This window comes from Capricornis sumatraensis, chromosome 17, assembly GCF_032405125.1.
Source record: "Capricornis sumatraensis isolate serow.1 chromosome 17, serow.2, whole genome shotgun sequence".
Lineage (NCBI taxonomy): Eukaryota > Metazoa > Chordata > Mammalia > Artiodactyla > Bovidae > Capricornis > Capricornis sumatraensis.
In genome coordinates this window covers 70,832,539-70,856,130 of record NC_091085.1, presented here as the reverse complement: position 1 = coordinate 70,856,130, position 23,592 = coordinate 70,832,539, and the positions used below count along the sequence as shown (strand labels likewise).

The 23,592-nt window shown below is 45.8% G+C and overlaps 1 protein-coding gene across 1 annotated transcript in view; it reads right to left on the bottom strand.

Moving 5' to 3' along the window:
- SVOP (SV2 related protein) overlaps positions 1–23,592 on the bottom strand; it is a 66,991-nt gene that overhangs the window by 33,956 nt on the left and 9,443 nt on the right. The window contains exons 2-5 of the mRNA XM_068989625.1: positions 13,061–13,221; positions 10,468–10,553; positions 8,696–8,794; positions 5,178–5,249 (exon numbers count right to left, since the gene is read on the bottom strand). Coding sequence (XP_068845726.1) covers positions 5,178–5,249; positions 8,696–8,794; positions 10,468–10,553; positions 13,061–13,221 — 418 coding nt within the window. The remainder of the gene's footprint in view (positions 1–5,177; positions 5,250–8,695; positions 8,795–10,467; positions 10,554–13,060; positions 13,222–23,592) is intronic.

Genomic DNA, 23,592 nt, shown 5'->3' with positions numbered 1-23,592 from the left:
TCCATCAGAGCTTGGGTCCCCGTGTCCTTCTGTCTGTCTTTCTTTCTCTCTCTCTCTGGCTAATTCTCTGGAGCGTAGAGACCCATTGTGCTCACTCTCCTGCCCGGGCTTCCAAGACCCCCTTGAGAAGGCGCCCTGTGCCTTCGTCAGCGATGCAAGCCCTGTGTCAAGGGCTTTATTGGTTCTCTAAGAAAACCAGGGAATATCAGCCTGTTTCACTTTCTTACCATTGACTCCGGACTGCCAGGGCCCAGTCCATTAAAGAACCCCAACACGGCCCTTTGCAGCACCCTTCCTGGATCTGCAGGATTGAGTTCACCCTCTGTCCACCGCCTTCTCGGCACCCCCCTACCCCTCAACCCTTGCTTCAGGGAGAAAGTGTGAGATATTCTAATTTTAGCTTTAAAATGAAAATGAATTAAAAGAGACTAGAGAGGGAATTTGGAAGTCTACCACACATGACCTCAGTCTTTTGGAAAATGGTTTTAGGTTGTAGAGAGAATGTTTTAAATGACTTTGCACCACTTTGTAAGAGTGTGATTAACTTTTCATTTTAATCTTCACTCTTCTGATTATGCTTAAAAGGAAGTGTCCGTGGGATGCTGGTCTATCTTAACACCATTTAAAAAATTTTATTTTATATTGGAGTCTAGCTGATTTACAAGGCTGTGAGAGTTTCAGGTGGACAGCAAGGGGACTCAGTCACACACAGACATTTGTCCTTTCTCCCCCAACCCCCCCTCCCATCCACTCTGCCACATAACATCGAGCAGAGTTCCTTTTGCTACACAGTAGGACTTTGTTGGTTATCTATTTAAAATACAAAAGTGTGTACATGTCCATCCCAAACTCTCTAAGTATCCCTTACCCCCCCCCCCCCACCATCCTTTCACCCGGGTAACCATCTTTAACATCTTTTCAAACATCCGCTAATCTTATTCTTTTACAGAGAGAGCAATGAGGCAACCATACCAGCTAGAATTTTATAACATTGTTTTCCTTGTATTTATTTTTGCAGGTATATCTTACTTAGGGCAATTGCTATTGATTTCCCATTTAAGACTCTAAATCAAGTTTCCTTTTCAAAACACATGCATCTAAGGATTTTTTTAATATTGATATAAAGAAAGATATTAAGTACATAAGAGAATATGTGGGGCAGGAATGATTAAAGTCTAGGAAGATCTGGATCTACTGCAATAAATAATAATAAATTAAAAAGCAACCTTTCTGCTCCCCTTTCTAAACCCAGGGCTACACAACGAAACAACAACAAGGATACAGGTACCTGCCACAGGCTTAGTTCCTTTCTTCCGATTTGGCCTAACTTACTAGGGACTATCTTTTTTTTTTATTGAAGAATAATTGCTTTACATCATTCTTTTGGTTTCTGCCAAACATCAACATGAATCAGCCATAGGTATACATATGTCCCTTCATTAGGGATCGTCTTCCTTAGAACCTGAGAAGTCTTGAATCAGAAATAAGACATCATTAGTGGCTGCTGCTGCTGCTGCTAAGTTGCTTCAGTCGTGTCCGACTCTGTGTGACGCCATAGACGGCAGCCCACCAGGCTCCCCTGTCCCTGGGATTCTCCAGGCAAGAACACTGGAGTGGGTTGCCATTTCCTTCTCCAATGCATGAAAGTGAAAAGTGAAAGTGAAGTCGCTCAGTCATGTCCGACTCTCCACAACCCCATGGACTGCAGCCCACCAGGCTCCTCCATCCATGGGATTTTCCAGGCAACAGAGAACCCAAATTATGGGCTTCCCTTGTAGCTCAGCTGATTAAGAATCCACCTGCATTGCAGGAGACCCTGGTTCAACTCCTGGGTGGTTAAGATCCACTGGTGAAGAAGGGATAGGCTACCTACTCCAGTATTCTTGGGCTTCCCTGGTGGCTCAGCTGGTAAAGAATCCCCCTGCAATGCGAGAGACCTGGGTTCGATCCCTGGGTTGGGAAGATCCCTTGGAGAAGGGAAAGGCTACCCACTCCAGTATTCTGGCCTGGAGAATTCCATGGACTGTATATCCATGGGGTCGAAAAGAGACGGACACGACTGAGCGACTTTCACTTTCAGCGGCAGAGAAAATAAAAGAACAGAAGGAAAACAAAGCTGGAGAAGAGTGGGGAGAGAGAAGGGCGCCCAGACTGACACATGGGAGCTATATTTCTCTCCCGGGGCTGCCTGGCAGCCGTGCTGCCCTGGTGAGGTCACTGGATGCCCTCATGCCAGGCAGCAAAGACAAGCAGGCCGACTGGTCCTATCAGGTCACAGCAGAGTGCAGCTGGCCCTGCATTTGCCCGCTGATGCCAGCGCTTTCCAGGTGCCCAGAGAACAAGGACTCAGCAGCCATTTGGAGGGGCCGTCATGGCATTGCAAAGGCGTGAGTGCTGCCAGCAAGCCCCATCCAAGCGCTGCTCAGGGCCTCTGCGGAAATGTCCTCTGGGTTCTCATTAACTGCACTTGTCGCTCTGCCTAACATCTGTTCTGCCTTCTAGATTGCTACCCTTCCCCCCTTTCCTTCCCTCCTTCCTTCCCTATTTATTCAGCAGCCTCTGTACGCCTGGTTCTGGAGATGGAACGCGTAGACATTAGGCACTCACTAATTTGCTCATTCACTTCACAATAAGCAGGTATTGAATGCCTGCAGTATGCCAGACCCTTAGGGATACTGATCACATACTATTCATTCATTCAATACACAAGTACTGAACACCTGCTGTGCACGCCGCACTAGAGGTACTGAAATGTATCATTCATTCGTTCACTCGTTGGTTCACTGTGCATGGACTGAGTACCTCTTGTGGGCCTGGCATTCATCCTTTCACTCTGCACATATTGATGGCCTACTGGCTGCTAAATACTTGGTTGTATCCTGCGTCACAGCAGGCCACAGGACAGCCAGAGGCTCTAACTTCATGGAACTTTCGTTTGCATTTTGAAATCACTGCCTCATTGTGATGCTGGGTCCTCACCATGCACTGTGGAAAGAGGTTATTTTCATGTCCACTTTAGAAACAGCACATTGAGGGCCAGAGGAGATGAGTGATTTGTCCAGGATCAGCAGAGTCAATACTGGAGCTAAGTACTTCCAACCTCTAACGCTGTACTTGGAATGAGACACTCCCCTCCTCCAAGACCTTCAATGGCTCCCCATTACCCCCGGTAGAGAACATACAGGCCTGATGCAGGTGGACCTGGGTGAATGAAAGGGAACTTGTCTTACCCTGCCAGCCTCAGCTCCAGCCAAAAGCTACCATCACAGAATGTGGGTCCTAAGCCACCAGATTGCCCAGCTTTCCAAAAATCCACAACTCTTTTTATTTTTATGCAAAATACAGCCATTTTGAAACAGAGGCAACTGATTCAAAAATCCCATTAAGCACTGCATGGGATAAATTAAACACATCTGGGGGCCACCTTTGGCTCACAGCCAACCTGTTTGGAACCCATAGCCTGGAAAGGTTTCAAGCTCTGGCTCTAAGATGCTGAATGTCTAGCTGTCACTTGGATGCCAGACCTGCAACCCCAGCTCCAGAGAAGTACACTGATCTCGTTGCCAGGAGCACTGCTCAGTCACCTGCAGGGTTGCCTGACCCAAGCCCCTGGTACTCTCCAATCATGCTCAAGTATAGTGAAAATATTCACAGGGCAAGGAAACCCAAGCGTGTTCAGAACATTGAAATGAGAGGCCTGGTGCCTGCCAGCCACCCCTTTTTATTCCTTAAAGTTAACATGGTCCTAGAGCCTTTGAACTAGATGATGACCTGATCCCATTCTAAATTTTTCTTGAGTCCCAATCAATAGTAGTTACCACCAATCACAGGCTAACTATTCATCAGTAAATACTGTTCTAAATGTATTATATACATATTCTTATTTAATCCTCCCAGTGGTCCTGTGAGTTCCTACTATTGTCAATCCTATTTTGCAGATGGGAAAACTGAGTCTTAGAGAGGGAGAGCAGCTTGCCCAAAGTTACCTCACTCGACAGGGGTCTCTATGATATAAATTCAGATGCATGTGTTTCCATACCCACGAAGCTACACACCCATGGTTGCCCTTCCTTTCCATGACTGCCACACGTCCCCAGGCTGTAGAAACTTCTGTAGGGATCAGAGTGGCCCATTGAGGGAATTCCCTGGTGGTCCAGTGGTTAAGACTCTGTGCTCCCAATGCAGGGGACTCAGGTTTGATCCTTGGTTGGAGAACTAAGATCCCACTTCTCCTCAGTGCAGAAAAAAAAAAAGTCGACTTAGAAAGAAGTGGCCCACTGAGTCTCCTGCAAAGTCATGCAGCAGAGGCTCTCACAGAAACCTCTCAGCTGGGCCAAGGCAGACCAAGGAGCTAGGAGGAGCTTCTCCGAGCTTGCCAAGGCTCGCCAGCTGTCTGGTTCGCCCTCTAGTCCTAGAGGAGTTCTGGGGAAGCTTTATAATTAGAGCCGCATCCATCCTTCCTGATATTGGGCCAGAGTTCCATGCTGGGGAGGAGAGGCTCTATAATCTGGGGGCACTTTCTCTCCCTCTCTCCAGTCACACCAGCTTTGTGTTGGGTGTGGGATTTAGCAAGCTGGTCAGAAGAGCTGGAGGCACCCCCTACAGGTAGCCCCCCAGGCTTCATCTATTTAGAGTAGATGAATGTTCAACTGATCCACCAAATTCCGGCATCCTATTTGGTGATGTCTCTCAGCAACCCAGGTCAGGGTGAAGGATGTGAACTCTGGAGCCAGATACACCTTCATCTTAGCACTGGTCTTGCCATACTTATCGGCACCACGAGCATGGTGAATAACAGGTAACGGGAATTGAGGAAACATTTCCTCTGAACCAGGGGCTTTCTGTACAAGGGTCATTTACACCCCTTAGGAGCCCTATGGGGAAGACTATTACTCTCCCATCTACAGATGAGGAAACTGAGGCACAGAGGGGTTAAGCACCAAGGGGATGGGGCTAGCACCACTACCAGCATCTTTTATGTTCTGAAACACACATGCTTCGGCCCCCTAAGGAGGTGTGATTTTTTTTCCAAGAGTCCACAACTTCATAGCAATGTCTTTCTTTGCCCTTCAATGTAGCTCTGAATGAAACTTCCACCAAAAAAAAAAATTGGCACAAGTTTTGCTGTTGTCAAGGAGAAAACCCAGAGAACACAAGCTTAGGGGAAGTCGCCTTACTGTTTTTCTGCCATACTGGTCTGAGATGTTTCCCCAGAGGGTAGAGCTGGACATCATGCCGACAAAGACCACCTGTGGGGGCAAAGACAGCTTCTGTTAGACACTGACACGGAGCATCGCAGAGAAAGGGAACACCGAAGTGAGCTTGTGGGGTCACACTCTTAGTGATAAGAATGAACCAAGCTTTATAGCTTCCCAGGTAGCGCTAGTGGTAGAGAACCCACCTGCCAAAGCAGGAGACATGGGTTTGATCCCTGGGTTGGAAAGGTCCCCTGAAGAAGGAAATGGCAACCCATTCCAATGTTCTTGCCTGGAGAATTTCTTGGACAGGGGAGCTTGGGCTACAGTCCATAGGGTGGCAAAGAGTTAGACATGACTGAAGCGACTTCGCAAGCAAGCATTCCTGAGATCTTGTTAAGATGCAAACACTAGCCTATGTGTCTCCTGTTACTGTTTAAGTCTCACAACAACCCTACGGGGTGGGTGCTACCATGATCCCCATTTCAAACATGAGGAAACGGAGCCTCAGAGAGGTGAGGTCATGCGGCCAGGGTCATACATGTGTTAGTGGAGCAGCCTGGGCTGGAGTCAGGCTGCCTGGCTGCAGAGCTAGTATTTTTCCAGTTTCTTACAGAACCCAAGAAATGTCTTATGGCTAAGAAAATATTAAAGGTTGCCAGGTACTGAATAAAATCTGGAGGATATGAAAACAGGAGACAGGAGGTTAGGACGGGAGCTGGAAGCCATGAGCAAGAGAGAGCACCCCTGGAGTGCTCACTGCGTGCTGGGCAAAATTCTGGTTCCCTTGTTAGTCCTTGATCAGAGCTGAAGAGGTATGACTACTCATACCCATTTTATAGATAGGTAGCTTGAGGCTTAGAAGAGTTTAAGGGGACTTCCCTAGAGGTCCAGCAGTTAAGACTCTGCACTTCCAATGCAGGAGGTGCAGATTCCATTCCTGGTTGGGGAACTCAAGATCCATGTGCCACATGCTACGGCCAAAAAGTTTTAAAAAAGAAAAAGAAGGGTTTTGGAAACCTGCTCTGATCCCAGGGAGGAGAGGGTAAAGACAGGTCTTAAGCCCAAGCAGGCTGCCTAGAGCTTTCTTCACTGTTCTGTCCTTTCTGGAGCACTCACCAAGTGTCAGGGACCACACTGAATGTTCTTTACATTTGTTGCTCTCGTTCAGTTGCTCAGTTGTGTCCGACTCTTTGTGACCCCATGGACTGCAGCACACCAGGCCCCCCTGTCCTTCACCATCTCCTGGAATTTGCTCAAACTCATGGTCATTGAGTCAATGATGCCATCCAACCATCTCTTCCTCTGTCGTCCCCTTCTCCTCCTGCCTTCACTCTTTCCCAGCATCCGGGTCTTTCCAGTGAGTCAGCCCTTCACAAGAGGTGGCCAAAGTATTGGAACCTTTTACATACGCCTTACCAAATGTTCCCAAGAGCTCCACGAAGTGGGTGCCATTATTATCCCATTTTACAGATAAGGCAACTAATTGAGGCCCAGAGATAGGAACAGCATTGCTTAGTGTGGGCTGAACCCAAAAGAATTCCTCCAGGCACGTCCTAGAGCAGTGGGCTCCAAACAGGCTACACAGAGGCATTCCAAGGGAGAGCAAATTTGGATAATTTCAAAGGAATTAATTTCCACATCCTCAACTTCCATAGAAACTCTTTCCCGAGAATAGGTTAGGGGGTCTCACCAGTTCCCGGGTCCCCTTCTCAACCACCCTTCCCCTACTTCTTCATACCCTGGCCCCTGATGTACTTCATAGCCATTGCTTTGAGGTTAAACCCTCTAGGCTGCCTCCAAAAGGACACCAACGACACAGATACAAATCCATTCACAAGTCATCTTGATTCCAATTCCATTTTATTATTTTTAACCAAATTGCAGGAGAGGCTAATCAAGCTGTCAGCAAATTAGATCACTAAAAATAATTTTTCATAAACGACTGCTGTGTGCTCTTCAGCACGAAACTTGGAAGTTGCTGAAAAGAATCAAGTGGCATTAGTTTACTGAGTTATTATAAAACTCCTTCAGTTTCTCCAGCAAAACTTTTTATATGTGAACAAAACCTTTCATATTCATATCTATCCAGTAAAAATGAAAAACAGAAATAGCATTACAGCTGAACTCTGTCTCATTTTGGCAACAGGCTTTCAAATTGTAGCACTGGAGAAGACTCTTGAGAGTCCCTTGAACAGCAAAGAGATCAAGCCGGTCAATCCTACAGGAAATTAACCCTGAATGCTCATTGGAAGGACTGATTCTGAAGCTGAAGCTCCAATACTTTGGCCACCTGATTCGACAGCTGACTCATTGGAAAAGACCCTGATGCTGGGAAAGATTGAAGGCGGGAGGAGAAGGGGGCGACAGAGGATGAGATGTTTGGATGGCATCACCAACTCAATGGACATCAGTTTGAGTAAACTCTGGGAGATAGTGGAGGACAGAGGAGCCTGACGTGCTGCAGTCCATGGGGTTGCAAAGAGTCAGACATGATTTAGCGACTGAACAACAACAATAATTCAAGAATATGTGACACAGTTGAGAAACACTCCATACTCCTCAAGAGGTGCATTCCTGATAAAAATGACTTACGTTTAGCAAGTATTTATCAAAATTAATTATATCTTGTTTTGATCGGTTGTTTACTACTAAAAATTATCATGGTTAACTTACTGCAGGAGAAACATCTTAAATCTTGGAGCCTTATGGTCTCAAAAAATTAAAAACGATAATTGAAAATCTCACAAAAATTATAATAGGGTGATTGATGAAACTTTCAAGCCTAGTAAAACCTTACATTGCTTCCCTTGTGGCTCATCTGGTAAAGAATCCGCCTGCAATGCGGGACACCTGGGTTCGATCCCTGGGTTGGGAAGATCCCCTGGAGAAGGGAAAGCCTACCCGCTCCAGTATTCTGGCCTAGAGAATGCTATGGACTGTATAGTCCACGGGGTTGCAAAGAGTCGGACACGACTGAGCAACCTTCACTTTCACAACCTTGCATTAAGATAAAATTATGTGGAGAAACTGAATGAAAATACCAGTTCAAGAAGAAAACAAGACAAGAATGAAGGGTTCTGCTTCATGCTCCTCCAAGCCTTAGCTCCAGGGAGCACCAGTTCCTACAGCTGACTGAACAGGTACTATGCTGTTTCCAACCCTGAAGTCACCTTCATGTGGAAGGAACTGGTGTCTCCTTTTTGGAAGAGCGAGGTTTATAAGGTTTACGTGATCCGATCAGGTGGGTTCCAAGTTCCCCACAATTGAGCAGGATATCTGGGGCCCCCGGATGTGGTTAGAGTTGGCTGCAGACCTGCCAAGATGCATGAGATGGAGAAGGGAGAAGGGACGCTGAGGTCCTGGTGATCCCATTGAGGGTTTAATTCCTGTCTGCTGAGCCCTTGGCAGCAGCAGGAGGAAGTGGGGGGCATCCGACAGAACACCCCCCCGGGGGACCAGAACTGAGCACGAGAGGAGAGGGCCGCTGGGCTGCCTACCGAGGTCAGCAACGCCACCTGCCAGCTGGGCAGCCGCCACTCGCAGTGCAGCTGCGGCGCAAGGATGCTCAGAATCATCATCTCCATGGCGTCGGCCATCTGCAGGGAGCAAGCAAACACATGAGGCCAGGATGCTGCCCGGGTAGGGGGACGGCTGGCCCCTCACTAAAAATTCTCATGGTAACTTACTGCAGGAGAGAAGAATTCAAACCTTAGAGCCTTATGATCTCAGAAAATTTAAAACGGTAATTTAAAATGTCACAAGTCCACAGCCCCAAGCGAGTGCGTAGAAAAATCCCTTTGGACTTTCCTGGTGGTCCAGTGGTTAAGACTCTGCTCTTTCACTGCAGGGGGCTTGGGTTCAATCCCTAGTCTGGGAAGTTCTGTGTGCTGAGAAGAATGGCCCCCCCAAAATTTTTAAATAAAATAAATCAATTAATTAAAAAAAGAAAAAAAAGAGAGAGAGACTCCCTCTTCTACCTTCTGCTGAGTGCCCTATCACCCATCAAAACACGCTGAAAGCTCCAAAAGTTAAAACAGTGTGGTATCACACAGGAACTCGCGACTAGACATTTAACATTCTTTGGGTGTGTTTTCCCATGTTTGAAAAAAAATTTAGGGACACTCCCCAAACGGAGTGGGAAAGTAGCATATTTTGAAAATCAGAAAAACATTTTTTTTTAGAAAAACATTTTTATAGAGGTAGAGAGACAGTGATCTTTTTCTCTTGCAGCTCAATTAAAAACTAATTTCTCTTTGGTCATTGTTTATGGAGAACTGTCAGTATAATTAACATTAAACAGTGTGATCTTTTAATATATTAAAACACACTAGCGAGCCTCAGGGATGAAACACTCTGGTACCTCTACAGGATTACACAGACAGAGCGGAGGAACAGAAATGAGAGTCCAGAAGGAAACCCACGTGGCCCTGGGCATGTGGTGGATGATAAAATCCAAATTAGTGGGGGAAATGAGGTGGGGAAATTGATGACTGTTTGGAAAAACAGGTAGTTGAATCTCAGTTTTGCACTATTCATAAAAATCCATTTCACTTGTATTAATGGTCTAGATTAATGGCAGAGGATGAGATGGTTAGATAGCATCACCAACTCAATGAATATGAATTTGAGAAAGCTCTGGAAGATAGTGGGGATTCCCAGGTGGCACTAGTGGTAAGGAATCCAGCTGCCAGCGTAGGAGACGCAAGAGACTCAGGTTCAATCCCTGGGTCAGGAAGATCCCCTGGAGGAGGGCACGGCAACCCACTCCAGTGTTCTTGCCTGGAGAATCCCATGGACAGAGGCACCTTGGTGGGCTGCAGTCTGTGGGGCTGCAGAGTCGGACGCGACTTAGCAACTGAACAACAGCAATGATCTAGATACATCATTTGCTATAGGTAGATCTGGCAAGTTTAATAAGGAATCATGAGCCCCTTGAAAGAGAAGGCACGTTTTGATCTGTGCATGTTCTTCTAGGGTGAGTCCCACAGATGACATTAGAATCTTAGAGTAGCCCTGAGCCTCAAAGGGTTGAGAACCACTTAATTAACCGGAAGCTTCAACTCCTCCTTGAGGGCAATTGTCAACCACACCCAACTCCCCCTAGGCTCAGACTTCATTATCACCCAGGGTCACTCAAACTTTGTCGATTCAAGCAAAGACTCTAAGAGGAGGGAACCGTGTCCTCCCTTGTAGAGCATGGAAACCCAGTTGAGCAGCATGGTATTCCTTGGAGACTGAAGATGACATCACTGTCCCCAGAGATACTTGCCCAAGCCAAGCCGGTGAGAACAGACAGCTTCCATTGAAATTTTCCAAAACCAATGGCTTCCACCGCATCTTCCACCATGAAAGTATCTGGGAAGGAGAAAGGGGAGGGGAAGGAAGGAGTTAGAGCATTTTGTCCTTGTCCTAGTTCCGGGGGGATCTAGGGGGATCCCTGGCCAAGCTCTTTAAAGCAGTGCATGCTGCTTCTAGAACTTATCCTAGGAAAACCTTCTGGCAAGTGTGAAGTGTGCTACAAAGTCCAATACAACGTGGTTTCTACAAAGGGAATAAGTGGGCAACCCAGAATGCCTATCAACAAGGAACTGGTTAAATTATTTAATGTATTATATATGAATGTTTATATATCTACATCCTAAAATACAACCCACCTATTAAAAAATGCCCAGATATAGAAAGATGCATACAATATATTGTGATTTAATTTTTAGAAAACAAAGTAAGATGGAGCAGAGGAAGTCAGATTGAATGCCCATAGACTGCCAATAGGATCATGTGTGTGTCAGTATTCACTTTTTTGTACATTTTGATCACGTCCCAGTGCTTTCCAAATAAACACATGGTATCTGTGTGCTCAGAAAAAAATAAGGATGTACTTTCGGAGCTCATAGGTGGCTTTGAGAAAGACTGAAAGACAAACACAATGTGGTGTGCTAGAATTGACTCCTGTAACACCACTGCTGGGGAAACTGGTGAAATCTGAATCAAGTCTGGAGTTTCATGGAGGGTATCACACCAGTCTCAATTTCTTAGTTTTGACAAGTATGTCATGATTAGGTAAGATACTGACTTTATGGCAAGCTGCATGAAGAGTATACAAAAATAAATAAATAAGTAAATAAATAACAAAAAAGATTTAAAAAAAAAGAGTTTATAAGCACTCTCTGTGCTATCTTTGCAACTTTTCTGTACTTTTAAAATATTCCAAGACAAAAAAAAATTAACTGAAAAATAAAAACACTAAAGGAGCATGCTGGGTGGCCGTCCTGTGGGGGTGCCTCTGAGGATCTTATCTGCCCCTGCTGGGAGTTGTCATCTTGTTAGGATTTCAATCATGAGCCTCTTACATCAACCGTCATTTTCTCCTGAAGTATGAACTGGTGGTTATCACACCAGCGGGGTCTGGTTTCCTTCAATAATATTGAGGAGAAAGCAGAGTGAGTCCTGTGACGGCATCGGTAATAAGGTCGGTAATAGTAATAATATAATTATATATTTACTGGGAGCTCAGTGTGTGTCAGGCAGTGCCCTAAGAGAGTGGTCCCCATCCTTTTTGGCAACAGTGAGCTGTTTCATGGAAGACAATTTTTCCATAGACAGGGGCAGCTTTGGGGATCATTCAAGCGCAGTACATCTGTTGCGCACTTTGTCTCTGTTTTGTAGTGACCTCAGAGTATTCCGTCTTGACTTTATGGCTAGGTTCTCACTCACATGAGAATCTAACACCGCTGCCGATATGACAGGAGGCGGAGCTCAGGTAGCAATGGGAGCGATGGGGAGCGGCTGTAAAGACAGAGGAAGCTTGCTCACCCACCGCTCACTTCTAGCTGTGTGGCCTGGTTCCTAACAGAACACGGACTGGAACCAGGGGTTGGGGACCCAAGGCTCTAAGAGCTTGCTGTACATAATCTCACTGAGTCCCTATGACACCTACTAGTTAAAGGCTCAGTCTTAGCCCCATTTTTCAGAGGAGGACATGGACTTGCCCAGTGTTGATACAGCTGGCACACTGCAGATCTGGGAATTTAGCCCAGATCAGCCTGGACCTGAGGCCACTGCTTCTAACCGCTGCCTCACTCCCACTCCAGTCATTGCCTCCTTAGATCTGCCAACAACGGCCTTGGGCTCAAGCTGTTAACCCTCTCTCTGGTTGGGAATCTGGGCCCTTGGAGGAATGAATGGAACGTTTTCATGCCTCAGCATTATCAGGTGGTGTGGGGAGACCAGGTCCCCCATGAGCACTTCAAATCTCCTTTAACCATCTCTACTCGGAGGGAGCACAAGGTCACAGGTAGGGATGTGGTCTCTGAGGCCAGATTTCCTGGGTGTGAATCCAGCTTGGCTAAGTTCTAACTGTGTGACCCTGGGCAAGATACGTAACCTTTCCGTGCTTCTGTGGCTTCTCCTGCAAAATGGGGAAGATGACTGCAATAGTTCTAATCAGAACTGTTGTGAAGATGAAATGGGTAGTACATGTAAAGTGCTTAGAACCGGGCCTGGCACAGAGTAGACCCTCAGCCTGCGTCTGTGGCTCTGATCACTGTCATCATCTTCACAGTCACCATCACCACCATCAGCACCATCTGCTCGTCATCACCACCATCACCCTCTCCGTCATCATTGTGGCTGCCATCCTCGGCCAAGTGTTAGTCGACGATGCTGACTGTCAGGGATGGTGATGCAATCTCGCCTGCTGAGAAGGCCATGCAGGTCCAGCCCCCACTGCCAGTGTCACCCTGGGCCCTCCAGGCTCTCCTGCCTGCCCCTTCACAAGACCCCTCTGAGTGCCACCTGCAGGAGCAACCCTGGAGCCTCAGAGCCCCTGACGATGGCCTGCCCCAACTGCAGGGCCCCCTCACCGTCGGTGGGATTGGCAAACTCCTTGGGCACGGCCGCCCCATCGTCCAGCTCCACGGCCTCTAGGCCTGCACGGACCCCTTCAATCTGGATCTCATGCTCTCCCGAAGCCGTGTCGTCCTCTGACCTTGCACTCTCGCCTGTGCGACGGAATTTCACCACCCTAGAGGAGAGAGCAAATCTGGTCATGATGGCTAGAACTCCTCCTCGATGACCTTGTGGTATAGTTGTGCCCAAGACAGGTGAAAAGCTTTCTCTTGTGGTCCAGAGAGTTCTCTCATGGTCCGTGAATGGGTGAAAGAGGTAGGGGCTGGCATTTCTGTTGAGTTGGGCTGTGGGGAGGGTGACAACTTTAAGAGTTATGTATCAGGGCTGTCTAGTACAGTTGGACAGGTTGGGCACTGCACAACTCCAAGGGGAGCCCTATTCACATAGTAAGCCATGTGAATAAAGATATCTTTGTCCTAGACCTAAATTCCGTTTGGAAGCATATGTGTTTCAGAATTTATACTCATTTGTCTGTATCTAATGTAAGTAACCATTCAACTTCAGCTTCTTCAGCATTACTGGTTGGGGCATAGGTTTGGATTACAGTGATACTGAATGGTTTGCCTAGGGAACATTTCATGCAAAGATGGGCTCGATAAAGGACAAAAATGGTATGGACCTAACAGAAGCAGAAGATATTAAGAAGAGGTGGCAAGAATATACAGAAGAACTGTACAAAAAAGAGCTTCACAACCAAGATAATCACGATGGTGTGATTACTCACCTAGAGCCAGACATCCTGGAATGTGAAGTCAAGTGGGCCTTAGAAAGCATCACCACGAACAAAGCTAGTGGAGGTCATGGAATCTCAGTTGAGCTGTTTCAAATCCTAAAAGATGATGCTGTGAAACTGCTGCACTCAATATGCCAGCAAATTTGGAAAACTCAGCAGTGGCCACATGACTGGAAAAGGTCAGTTTTCATTCCAATCCCAAAGAAAGGCGATGCCAAAGAATGCTCAGACCACACAATTGCACTCATCTCACATGCTAGCAAAGTAATGCTCAAAATTCTCCAAGGCAGGCTTCAACAATATGTGAACCGTGAACTTCCTGTTATTCAAGCTGGTTTTAGAAAAGGCAGAGGAACCAGAGATCAAATTGCCAACATCCGCTGGATCATGGAAAAAGCAAGAGAGTTCCAGAAAAACATCTATTTCTGCTTTATTGACTATGCCAAAGCCTTTGACTGTGTGGATCACAATAAACTGTGGAAAATTCTGAGAGAGATGGGAATACAAGACCACCTGACCTGCCTCTTGAGAAACCTATACGCAGGTCAGGAAGCAACAGTTAGTACTGTACATGGAAAAACAGACTGGTTCCAAACAGGAAAAGGAGTACGTCAAGGCTGTATATTGTCACCCTGCTTATTTAACTTATATGCAGAGCACATCACGAGAAATGCTGGGCTGGAGGAAGCACAAGCTGTAATCAAGATTGCTGGGAGAAATATCAATAACCTCAGATAATGCAGATGACACCACCCTTAGGGCAGAAAGTGAAGAGGAGCTAAAGAGACTCTTGATGAAAGTGAAAAAGAACAGTGAAAAAGTTGGCTTAAAGCTCAACATTCAGAAAACAAAGATCATGGCATCTGGTCCCATCACTTCATGGGAAATAGATGGGGAAACAGTGGAAGCAGTGTCAGACTTTATTTTTCGGGGCTCCAAAATCCCTACAGATGGTGATTTCAGCCATGAAATTAAAAGACGCTTACTCCTTGGAAGGAAAGTTATGACCAACCTAGATAGCATATTAAAAAGCAGAGACATTACTTTGCCAACAAAGGTCTGTCTAGTCAAGGCTATGGTTTTCCAATGGTCATGTATGGATGTGAAAGTTGGACTGTGAAGAAAGCTGAGCGCCAAAGAATTGATGCTTTTGAACTGTGGTGTTGGAGAAGACTCTTGAGAGTTCCTTGGACTGCAAGGAGATCCAACCAGTCCATCCTAAAGGAGATCAGTCCTGGGTGTTCACTGGAAGGACTGATGCTAAAGCTGAAACTCCAATACTTTGGCCAGCTCATGCGAAGGGTTTGACTCGTTGGAAAAGACCCTGATGCTGGGAGGGATTGGGGGCAGGAGGAGAAGGGGTCGACAGAGGATGAGATGTGTGGATGGCATCACTGACTCGATGGACATGAGTTTGAGTCAACTCCGGGAGTTGGTGATCGACAGGGAGGCCTGGCGTGCTGTGATTCATGAGGTTGCAAGGAGTCAGACACGACCGATCAACTGAACTGAAATGAATGTAAGTAACAATTTGGTCACATAAGGATTGCTTTATGCTTACAAAAAGCTGCCCACACAGTAATTTTTTTTTTTAATTTAAAGTGAACATCAAAGTTTTAAAATTAGAAGAATTCACAAAGAAATCCAGATCCCTGATGTCTCTTTAAAAAACAGAATATCTGGCCATCTGGGACCTACATTCTAATAAGGGACCAACATGGCTAGACCAGAGCAGTGTGTCCCTTGTATATGGGCCACTCGATCCCCAGATGACTGACAGTCTTATCCTCTCCAAAGGACCTCCAGCCCTTACGGTCTCTTGCCATTTTTCTTTACACTTAACTCTGTGTTCCTCTCACTTGGCACTTTGTTCCCCTTGCCCTCATAGGCATTTGAGTTTGAGACCCCATGGACTTTACTCTCAATACAATACATTCCTTCACACTGTGCAGCTTCTTGTGACTCTGGGAAATGCCTTGATTTCTTTGAGCAGCAACTTATTTATCTGAGACCCAGGCAAAAACATAATAACCTGTCTCCTTCTAGCTTCCTCACCCTGAAACAAAACTCCTGCTTTCTGCCAGCCCTGCGATGAGTTGCAAGGTCACGGCGGTAACAGAAGAGATGAGTCCCTACCTTCCCAGGAGACAGCCATATGGAATGAGTGATGCCCATTCCTCCCTGGGCTTTGAAAAAAGAAGTCTGCGATGCCAAGGGCATAGAGGGCAGAGGGCTGATGAGGGCGTGTGTGAGTGCCCAGTCACTCCATCGTCTCTGACTCTTTGCCATCCTGTGGGCTGTAGGCCACCAGGCTCCCCTGCCCATAGGATTTCCCAGGCAAGAATATTGGAGTGGGCTGCCATCTCCTCTTTCAGGGGATTTTCCCGATCCAGGGATTGAACCTGCGTGTCCTGCATAGGCTGGTGAATTCTTTACCACTGCGCCATCAAGGAAGCCTGATGATGAGGAACTAGAAGGCAAATTTGGGCATTTTTGAAAGGTAAAAATCGATAAATTTCTTTTTATTTATTTTTTAATTTACAATACTGTATTGGTTTTGCCATACATTGACATGAATCCGCCACGGGTGTACATGAGTTCCCGACCGTGAACCCCCCTCCCACCACCCTAAAATGGATAAATTTCTACGTTTAAAAAAAATTGCTATCATCATCATCAATTAACTATTGCCTTATTCCGCACGTTTCACCAAGAATAACTAGTGCTCTGGCATAGAAAGCGTAAGTCTCCAGATTCCAGAAGCCTGGGGGAACATTCCTTGCTTGTGAATTGGGAGAAAAGGCAGATGATATCATAGTAATTTTGTAAATACCGGAAACACCATTCAATGGCGAGGCTGAACTGGGAAAGCTCCAGCTGTCAAGCTCGTCTCCGGCTGGAAATACGGGGCAGAGTACAGCGCACAGGGTCTGCAGGCAGAGCGGCCGGGACTGAACCTTGGAGCAATCACTCCACCACTCGCCGCCAGCTCTACCACGCCCCCCTCTCCACCAGGCCCCTCTCTCCACCACGCCCCCTCTCCACCACGCCCCCTCTCCACCACGCCCCCTCTCCACCACGCCCCCTCCCCACCACGCCCCCAACCGTCCGGCAGCTTCTGTGCCTCATTCTAGATGTTGCTCTCGACGCACTCGCTCTGCACAGCAGCCCTGTTGTTCGTTGTTTAGTCGCAGTCATGTCTGCCTCTTTGCAGCCCTATGGACTGTCGCCCACCAGGCTCCTGTGTCCGTGGGATTCTCCAGGCAAGAATACTGGAGTGGGTAGCCTTCCCTTCTCCAGGGGATCTTCCCGACCCAGGGATCACACCCATATCTCCTGCTTGGCAGGTGGATCCTTTACCGCTGAGCCACCAGGGAAGCACAACAGCTCTGTGAGGTTGGTATTTTTATAGCCATTGTACAGACAAGAAAACGGAGGCCCCAGAAGTCATGGAATTTAACCATGGTCACGGGGGCTTCCCTGGTGGCTCAGACGGTAAAGCGTCGGCCTGCAAAGCGGGAGACCCGGGTTCCATTCCTGGGTCGGGAAGATCCTCTGGAGAAGGAAATGGCAGTCCACTCCAGCACTCTTGCCTGGAAAATCCCATGGACGCAGGAGCCTGATAGGCTACAGTCCATGGGGTCCCAAAGGGTCCGACACGACTGAACGACTTCACTTTCACTTTTCGCAGAGCTAAAAAGGCATGGAGCCGGGGGTCACCCTTAGGTCTGTCTGGTCAAAACCTTGTGTTTCTGGCCAAAGACAGGATACCAGTTAAACCCTTCCATTCCTCCCCCACAAAATCTTTTATTTTGAAATATCTAAAACAGATAAAAATAAATAGATAACAATGAGAGAACTATCTTTGCTTCTTGTCCAGCTTAAGGACCCTACTAGAAGGTTGAACTATATGAAACTGCCAACATTTGATTCTAATTCATTTGAAGCCACCAGGTCTCTTTTCCAATCTCCATCTCTCAATACAGCTTGAAAGAACCAAGGCTTAAGCCTGGATGTCAGTGGTAAAGAATCCACCTACCAATGCAGGAGATGCGGGTTTGAGCCCTTAGTTGGGAAGATCCCCCTGGAGAAGGAGAGGGCAACTCACTCCAGTATTCTTGCCTGGGAAATCCCATGGGCAGGGGAGCCTGGCAGGCCGCAGTCTAATGGGTCACAAAGAGTCGGATACAACTTAGCAACTAAACAGCAGCTTTGCAGGGGGGTGGTGCTGATGGAGATTATGGGGAGGCTCTGAAGCAGTGCCTACAAACTCAGTCTCACATAAACCCCCCAAGACCATACTGATGTGTAGCATTTGCCAATATCTATGGGGTAAATAACTCCCACCACGACCCGCTTTAAGCTCTCAACAGTTAAATAAAAGGCTCTGAGATTTCCTGAATATCTAACCATCAAATCTGCTCGCTGGAGCCGCTCTGAGCAGTCTCCAGCATAACCACTGTAAGGTCCTCGAGTCACTGTCAGAACCTTGAAACATCCTGCTGAGTGAAAGCAGCCAGACACAGAGAGTCACATATGCGTGATCCCATTTATGTGAAGCAACTTCAGAGAGACAGAAAGCAGATCAGTGGTTGCCAGGGGCTGGGGAAGGAGGGAGAGGGAGTGACTGTCTAATGGCACAGAATTCCCTTTTGGGGATGATGAAATTGGTCTGGAATTAGACAGAAGGGAAGGTTGTACAACATTGTAAATGTACGTCCATGATGACAGGAGTATTCAGGACAGCCCAAAGGTGAAACACCCCAGTGTCCATCAGTGGACGAGTGTGTTAGCAAAATGTAGTCTATACATGCAGTAGGCTATTATTCAGCTTCAGAAAGGAAGGGAAGAGGGAACTCCCCAGCAGTCCAGTGGTTAGGAATCCTTGCTTCCACTGCAGGGGGCGTGGGTTCAATCCCTGGCTGGGGAACTAAAATCCGGCATGCTGTGCAGTGTGACCAAAATAAATAAGTAAAAATTATTGATTTATAATTTATTAAAAATAACTAATAAAATAAAAATGGCTTTATAAAAAGAGGTGCATACTAGGGTGAAGATTCAATAAAATTAATCATTTTTTTTAAAAAGGGAAAAGTGAAAGTATTTGTCCTTCAGTTCTGTCCAACTCTTTTGCAACCCCATGGACTGCAACCCACCAGGCTCCTCTGTCCATGGGATTTCCCAGGCAAAAATACTGGAGTGTGTTGCCATTTCCTTCTCCAGGGGATCTTCCTGACCCAGGGATCGAACTGGCATCTCCTTCAGGAGATCATGCATTGGCAGGCAGGTTCTTTACCACTGAGCCACTTGGGAAGTCCAAAAAAAAAAAATAAATAAATAAAAGGGAAGGGAAGGGAAGGGGAAATTCCCTGGTTGCCTAGCAGTTAGGGCTCTGTGCTTTCATAGCTGAGGGCCTTCGATCCCTGGTCAGGGAACTAAGATCCCACAAGCTGTGCATCAAAAAAAAAAAAAAAAAAAGGAACTGGAAAGGAAAGAAATTCTACACATTACATAACATGGATGAGACTTGAAGACATTATGCTAAGTGAGATATGCCAGTCACAAAAGACAAATACTGCATGATTCCATACGCAGTCAGACTCAGAGACGGAAAACAGAATGGTGGCTCCCAGGGGCTGGGAGAGGAAGACATAGGGACTTCGTGTTTAACAGGCAGAGTTTCAGTCCGGGAAGATGAAAACTGTCCTAGAGACGGATGGTATTGATGGTTGCACAACGCGAAGGCACTTAATGCCACAGGCTTGTACTCTTAAAAATGGTTTCAATGGTGAATTTTACCTTATTTTGCCATGCCCCTCTCTCCCCTAAACCCCCAAACCCTCAACCCTTAGCACCGCCGTGAATGTCACCTCCATGAAATTTATCAGAGAAAGACAAACACTGTATATTATCACTTATATGTGGAATCTAAAAATGAAATATACTAGTGAATTTAACAAAAAAGAAGCAGGACCTGTGGATATAGAGAACAAACTAGTGGTTACCAGTGGGAAGGGTGAAAGGGTTAGGGGCAAGATAGGGGTAGGGAATTAAGAGATATAAACTACAGTGTATAAAATAGATATATTGTGCAGTACAGGGAATACAGCCAATATTTCATAACATAAATGGAGCCTAATCTTTAGAAATTATGAATCACTATGTTTTAAACCTGAAACCAAAATAATATTGTAAATCAACTTTTTGTTGATCAGTCGTCAAGTTGTGTCAGACTCTTTGCGACCTCATGGACTGCACCATGCCAGGCCTCCCTGTCCTTCACCATCTCCCGGAATTCGCCCAAGTTCATGTCCATAGAATCGGTGATGCCATCCAACCATCTCATCCTGTGTTGTCCTCTTCTCCTTATATAAGTATTATATATAAATGCATAAGTATGTAGTTATTTATATATGTATGTATTTACAATTATTTACATATATAAATACAAAAATACATGTGGATATACACATATAATTTTTTATACCTCAATAAAAATTTCATGTATATATCCACATGCAGTTTTGTATTTTAAATGTGAATAATTATAAATACATGCATATATAAATATTATAGCTATAAACATATAATTTTATGTCAGTATATGTTAATATTGTAAATATAAATATGTATTTATATATAATATTATGCATGTGGATGCATATACTGCTACACAGATATCCTATACATTGCGAGAAAAGCTGTAAATGAAATGAACTGGGTGCAGTGAGAGGCTGGGGGTGTGGTGAGGCGGGGAGACATTTTCACTCTGTAATCCACTGAGGGGTGATACAAATGGGGTTCCAGGAAGGAAGCAACAAAGAGTAGGGCTCTTGCTCCCCTGGAAGCAACCCCCCAACTCAAAACTACAAACAGTCCCCTGAGGTATTAATAGAAGATAGAATGTGGAAAATTACTAGGCGAAGGAAGGAAATGAACATTTACGTGCATTATCAATGCCTTTTCAGGGGTGAAGGGAAGGTCCGTGGCTCGCCTTTGACTCTGAGGGTAACATCACAGAAGATGGCTATGTGGTCTGACACTCTCCCTTTCATCACACCTTCTCCTCCAGGACGGTCCAGGGCTCTGTGCTTCCTTCTTTGAATAACAGCTTCCACTGCAACCTTCTGGGAAGGTAAACAGTGATATGGGCTTCCCAGGTGGCTCAGTGGTAAAGAATCCACCTGCCAGTGCAGGAGTCACAGGAGATGCAGGTTCGATCTCTGAGTCAAGAAGATCCCCTGGAGAAGGAAATGGCAACCTGCCCCAGTATTCTTGCCTGGCAAATCCCGTGGACAGAGAAGCCTGGAGGGCTACAGTCCCTGGGGTCGCAAAGAGTCAGACACGGCTGAGCACCCATGCAAGCTATGATGTCTTTCCAATTTTTCAGTGCTTTGAGCGCCAACCCGGAATGTGAGGCTGTGCTGGCAGTTCATTGTGGGGACAGTCACGGTAAGCAATGGTTTACCCTCCCAGTGATGGCAGATGTGGATCATCAGCTCGCCATGCGTCAGGCCCAATGTTTGCACTTTGCATCCTTAAATTATTTATTCCCACTTTCATTGTCCCCATTTTGCAGAGGAGGACACTCAAGCACAAGGGGCTGGGAGCTTGCCCAAGGTCACACAGTGAGTGTCTAGGCTTTGGTGAAGCTATCTGATTTCAGCATCCCCACTTCAGCTCTCTGTATTCTCTTCTGGTGCTAGCATCTCTTTGCAGCTTTGCTGCAAATAATACTAAACCAGAAATAATTACCAAGAGAGGAGTAATTAAATAGATGATGGAACAGCCACTACAGAAAATTTTTTTTTTTTTTTAAAAAACATTTTATTGGGACTTCCCTGTCGGTCCAGACTCTGCACTTCCACTTCAGGGAATGCAGGTTCCATCCCTGGTTCAGGGAACTAAGATCCTGGAGGCTGCATGGTGCGGCCAAAAAAAAAAAAAGTTTTTTTTTTTTTTTAATTTGTGTTGATCTGTGTCACAACAGGTGAAAGTGGAAACAACTTAAGTGGCTATCAGTGGATGAATGGATAAACAAACTGTGGTCTATCCATACAACCAAGTATTACTCAGTCTTAAAAAGGATGGAAATTCTAACCCATGTTACAACATGGATGTACTTTGAAGACACAGCACTAAGTGAAATAAAACCAACACCAAAGGGCAATGACTGTACTAGTCCGCCTATCTAAATGGGCTTACAATAGTCAAAGTCACACAGAGAGAAAGTAGAACAGTGGTCCCCAAGCTCTGGGGGTTGGGGGGACAGAGGGGAAAGGGGAGTTAGTGTTTAATGGGCACAGAGTTTCAGTTGAGGAAGATGGGAAAGTTCTGGAGATGGATGGTAGTGAAGGTGACACGACTGAATGTAATTCATCCCATTAACCGCATAGCTGTTGAAATAGTAAACTTTATAGCGACTATTTTAACACCATAAACACACATAATGAACAGACACACAAGTCGGTTGCAAGAACTAACAGGCAAAGATTGTTGGGGCTCATTTGTTTTTGGCCACACAGCTTGTAGGATCCCAGTTCCCAGACCAGGGACCAAATCCAGGGACGTGGCAGTGAAAGCCACTGGACTGCCAGGGAACTCCTGCCGGGGCTCACTATTAAATGTGCTACAGTCCCACGATCTAGGTTCTCGGTACTAAGATTTAAGTATGGTCTCAAACCAGAGACCCAGCCTCCCCAGGGACTTGTTAGAAACGCTGAGTCTCAGGTCCTGACCGAGATCTTCTAAATCAACATCTGCGCTGTAACCAGGTCCCCAGGGAATTCATGTACATGAATTCATGTGCATGTTCAAGTGTGCTCAAGAATATTTTCTCTGCTGCCATTGAACATTCTGGAAGGATACTTAAGAAGCCTGAGACTGGTTGATTTTTGGGAAGGAGGACGGATGGGGATGGGGAGTTTTGAGGGAAAGAAATTTCTTTTTACTTTTCATTTTGGATCCTTCTGTAATATGTAAATTTTTAAACCTGCACATCTATTAATTTAAATAATCAAGATAAATCACAATAGTGACTATTTACAGAACACTTGTCAATCTGTAACATTAGCTAAGCATGTTACAGACACGTTCATCTGTGAAGTGGGATGAAGACAGGCTTACAGGACTGTCGTGAAGATAAACTGAGCTTGATGAACAGAAAACTGTGGAGGCTTTGTGTCAATATTGGCTTTCCTCCAACCCAGCTTCGTTCAAGTCACCTTTGTACCTTGAGCATGGAGGACACTGACCTTTGTGAAATTTGACTTTGAGAAATGGCTTAGCTCCCTGGCGTTTTAAGCCAGGATCTGTTCACATTCCTTCTCTGGCAATCCACTAGAAGCCAGGGCCCTTTATTTATTAACACTTGTTTTAAGACGGATGTAAAGAGAGACCTCTGACATTAAATTACACTCAGAAAGCCAGACTACATTTTGAATCAGATGGGTTCCTAAAAGCAGTTATCAGTGACATAAGCCAAGATTTTCCAAGGGGAAAAAAATGTAATATGAAAGAAAAAGAAAATAGCAGTGGCATATGTTAACTATATGAGGGCTTTGAAACAAGCTGGCTCACAATTTCTTGGCATTTGTTGTGTATATATAGCATATAATTTACCAAAATAGCAGGGAACATTTGTTTTACATAATTTTTCTATTGAAAGAAGGGAAGAGCTTGAGGAAATAACTGTCAACCCAAAGATTTTGCTTGAACCATCATGTAATTCACCTCAGTACCTTAAATTAGGGT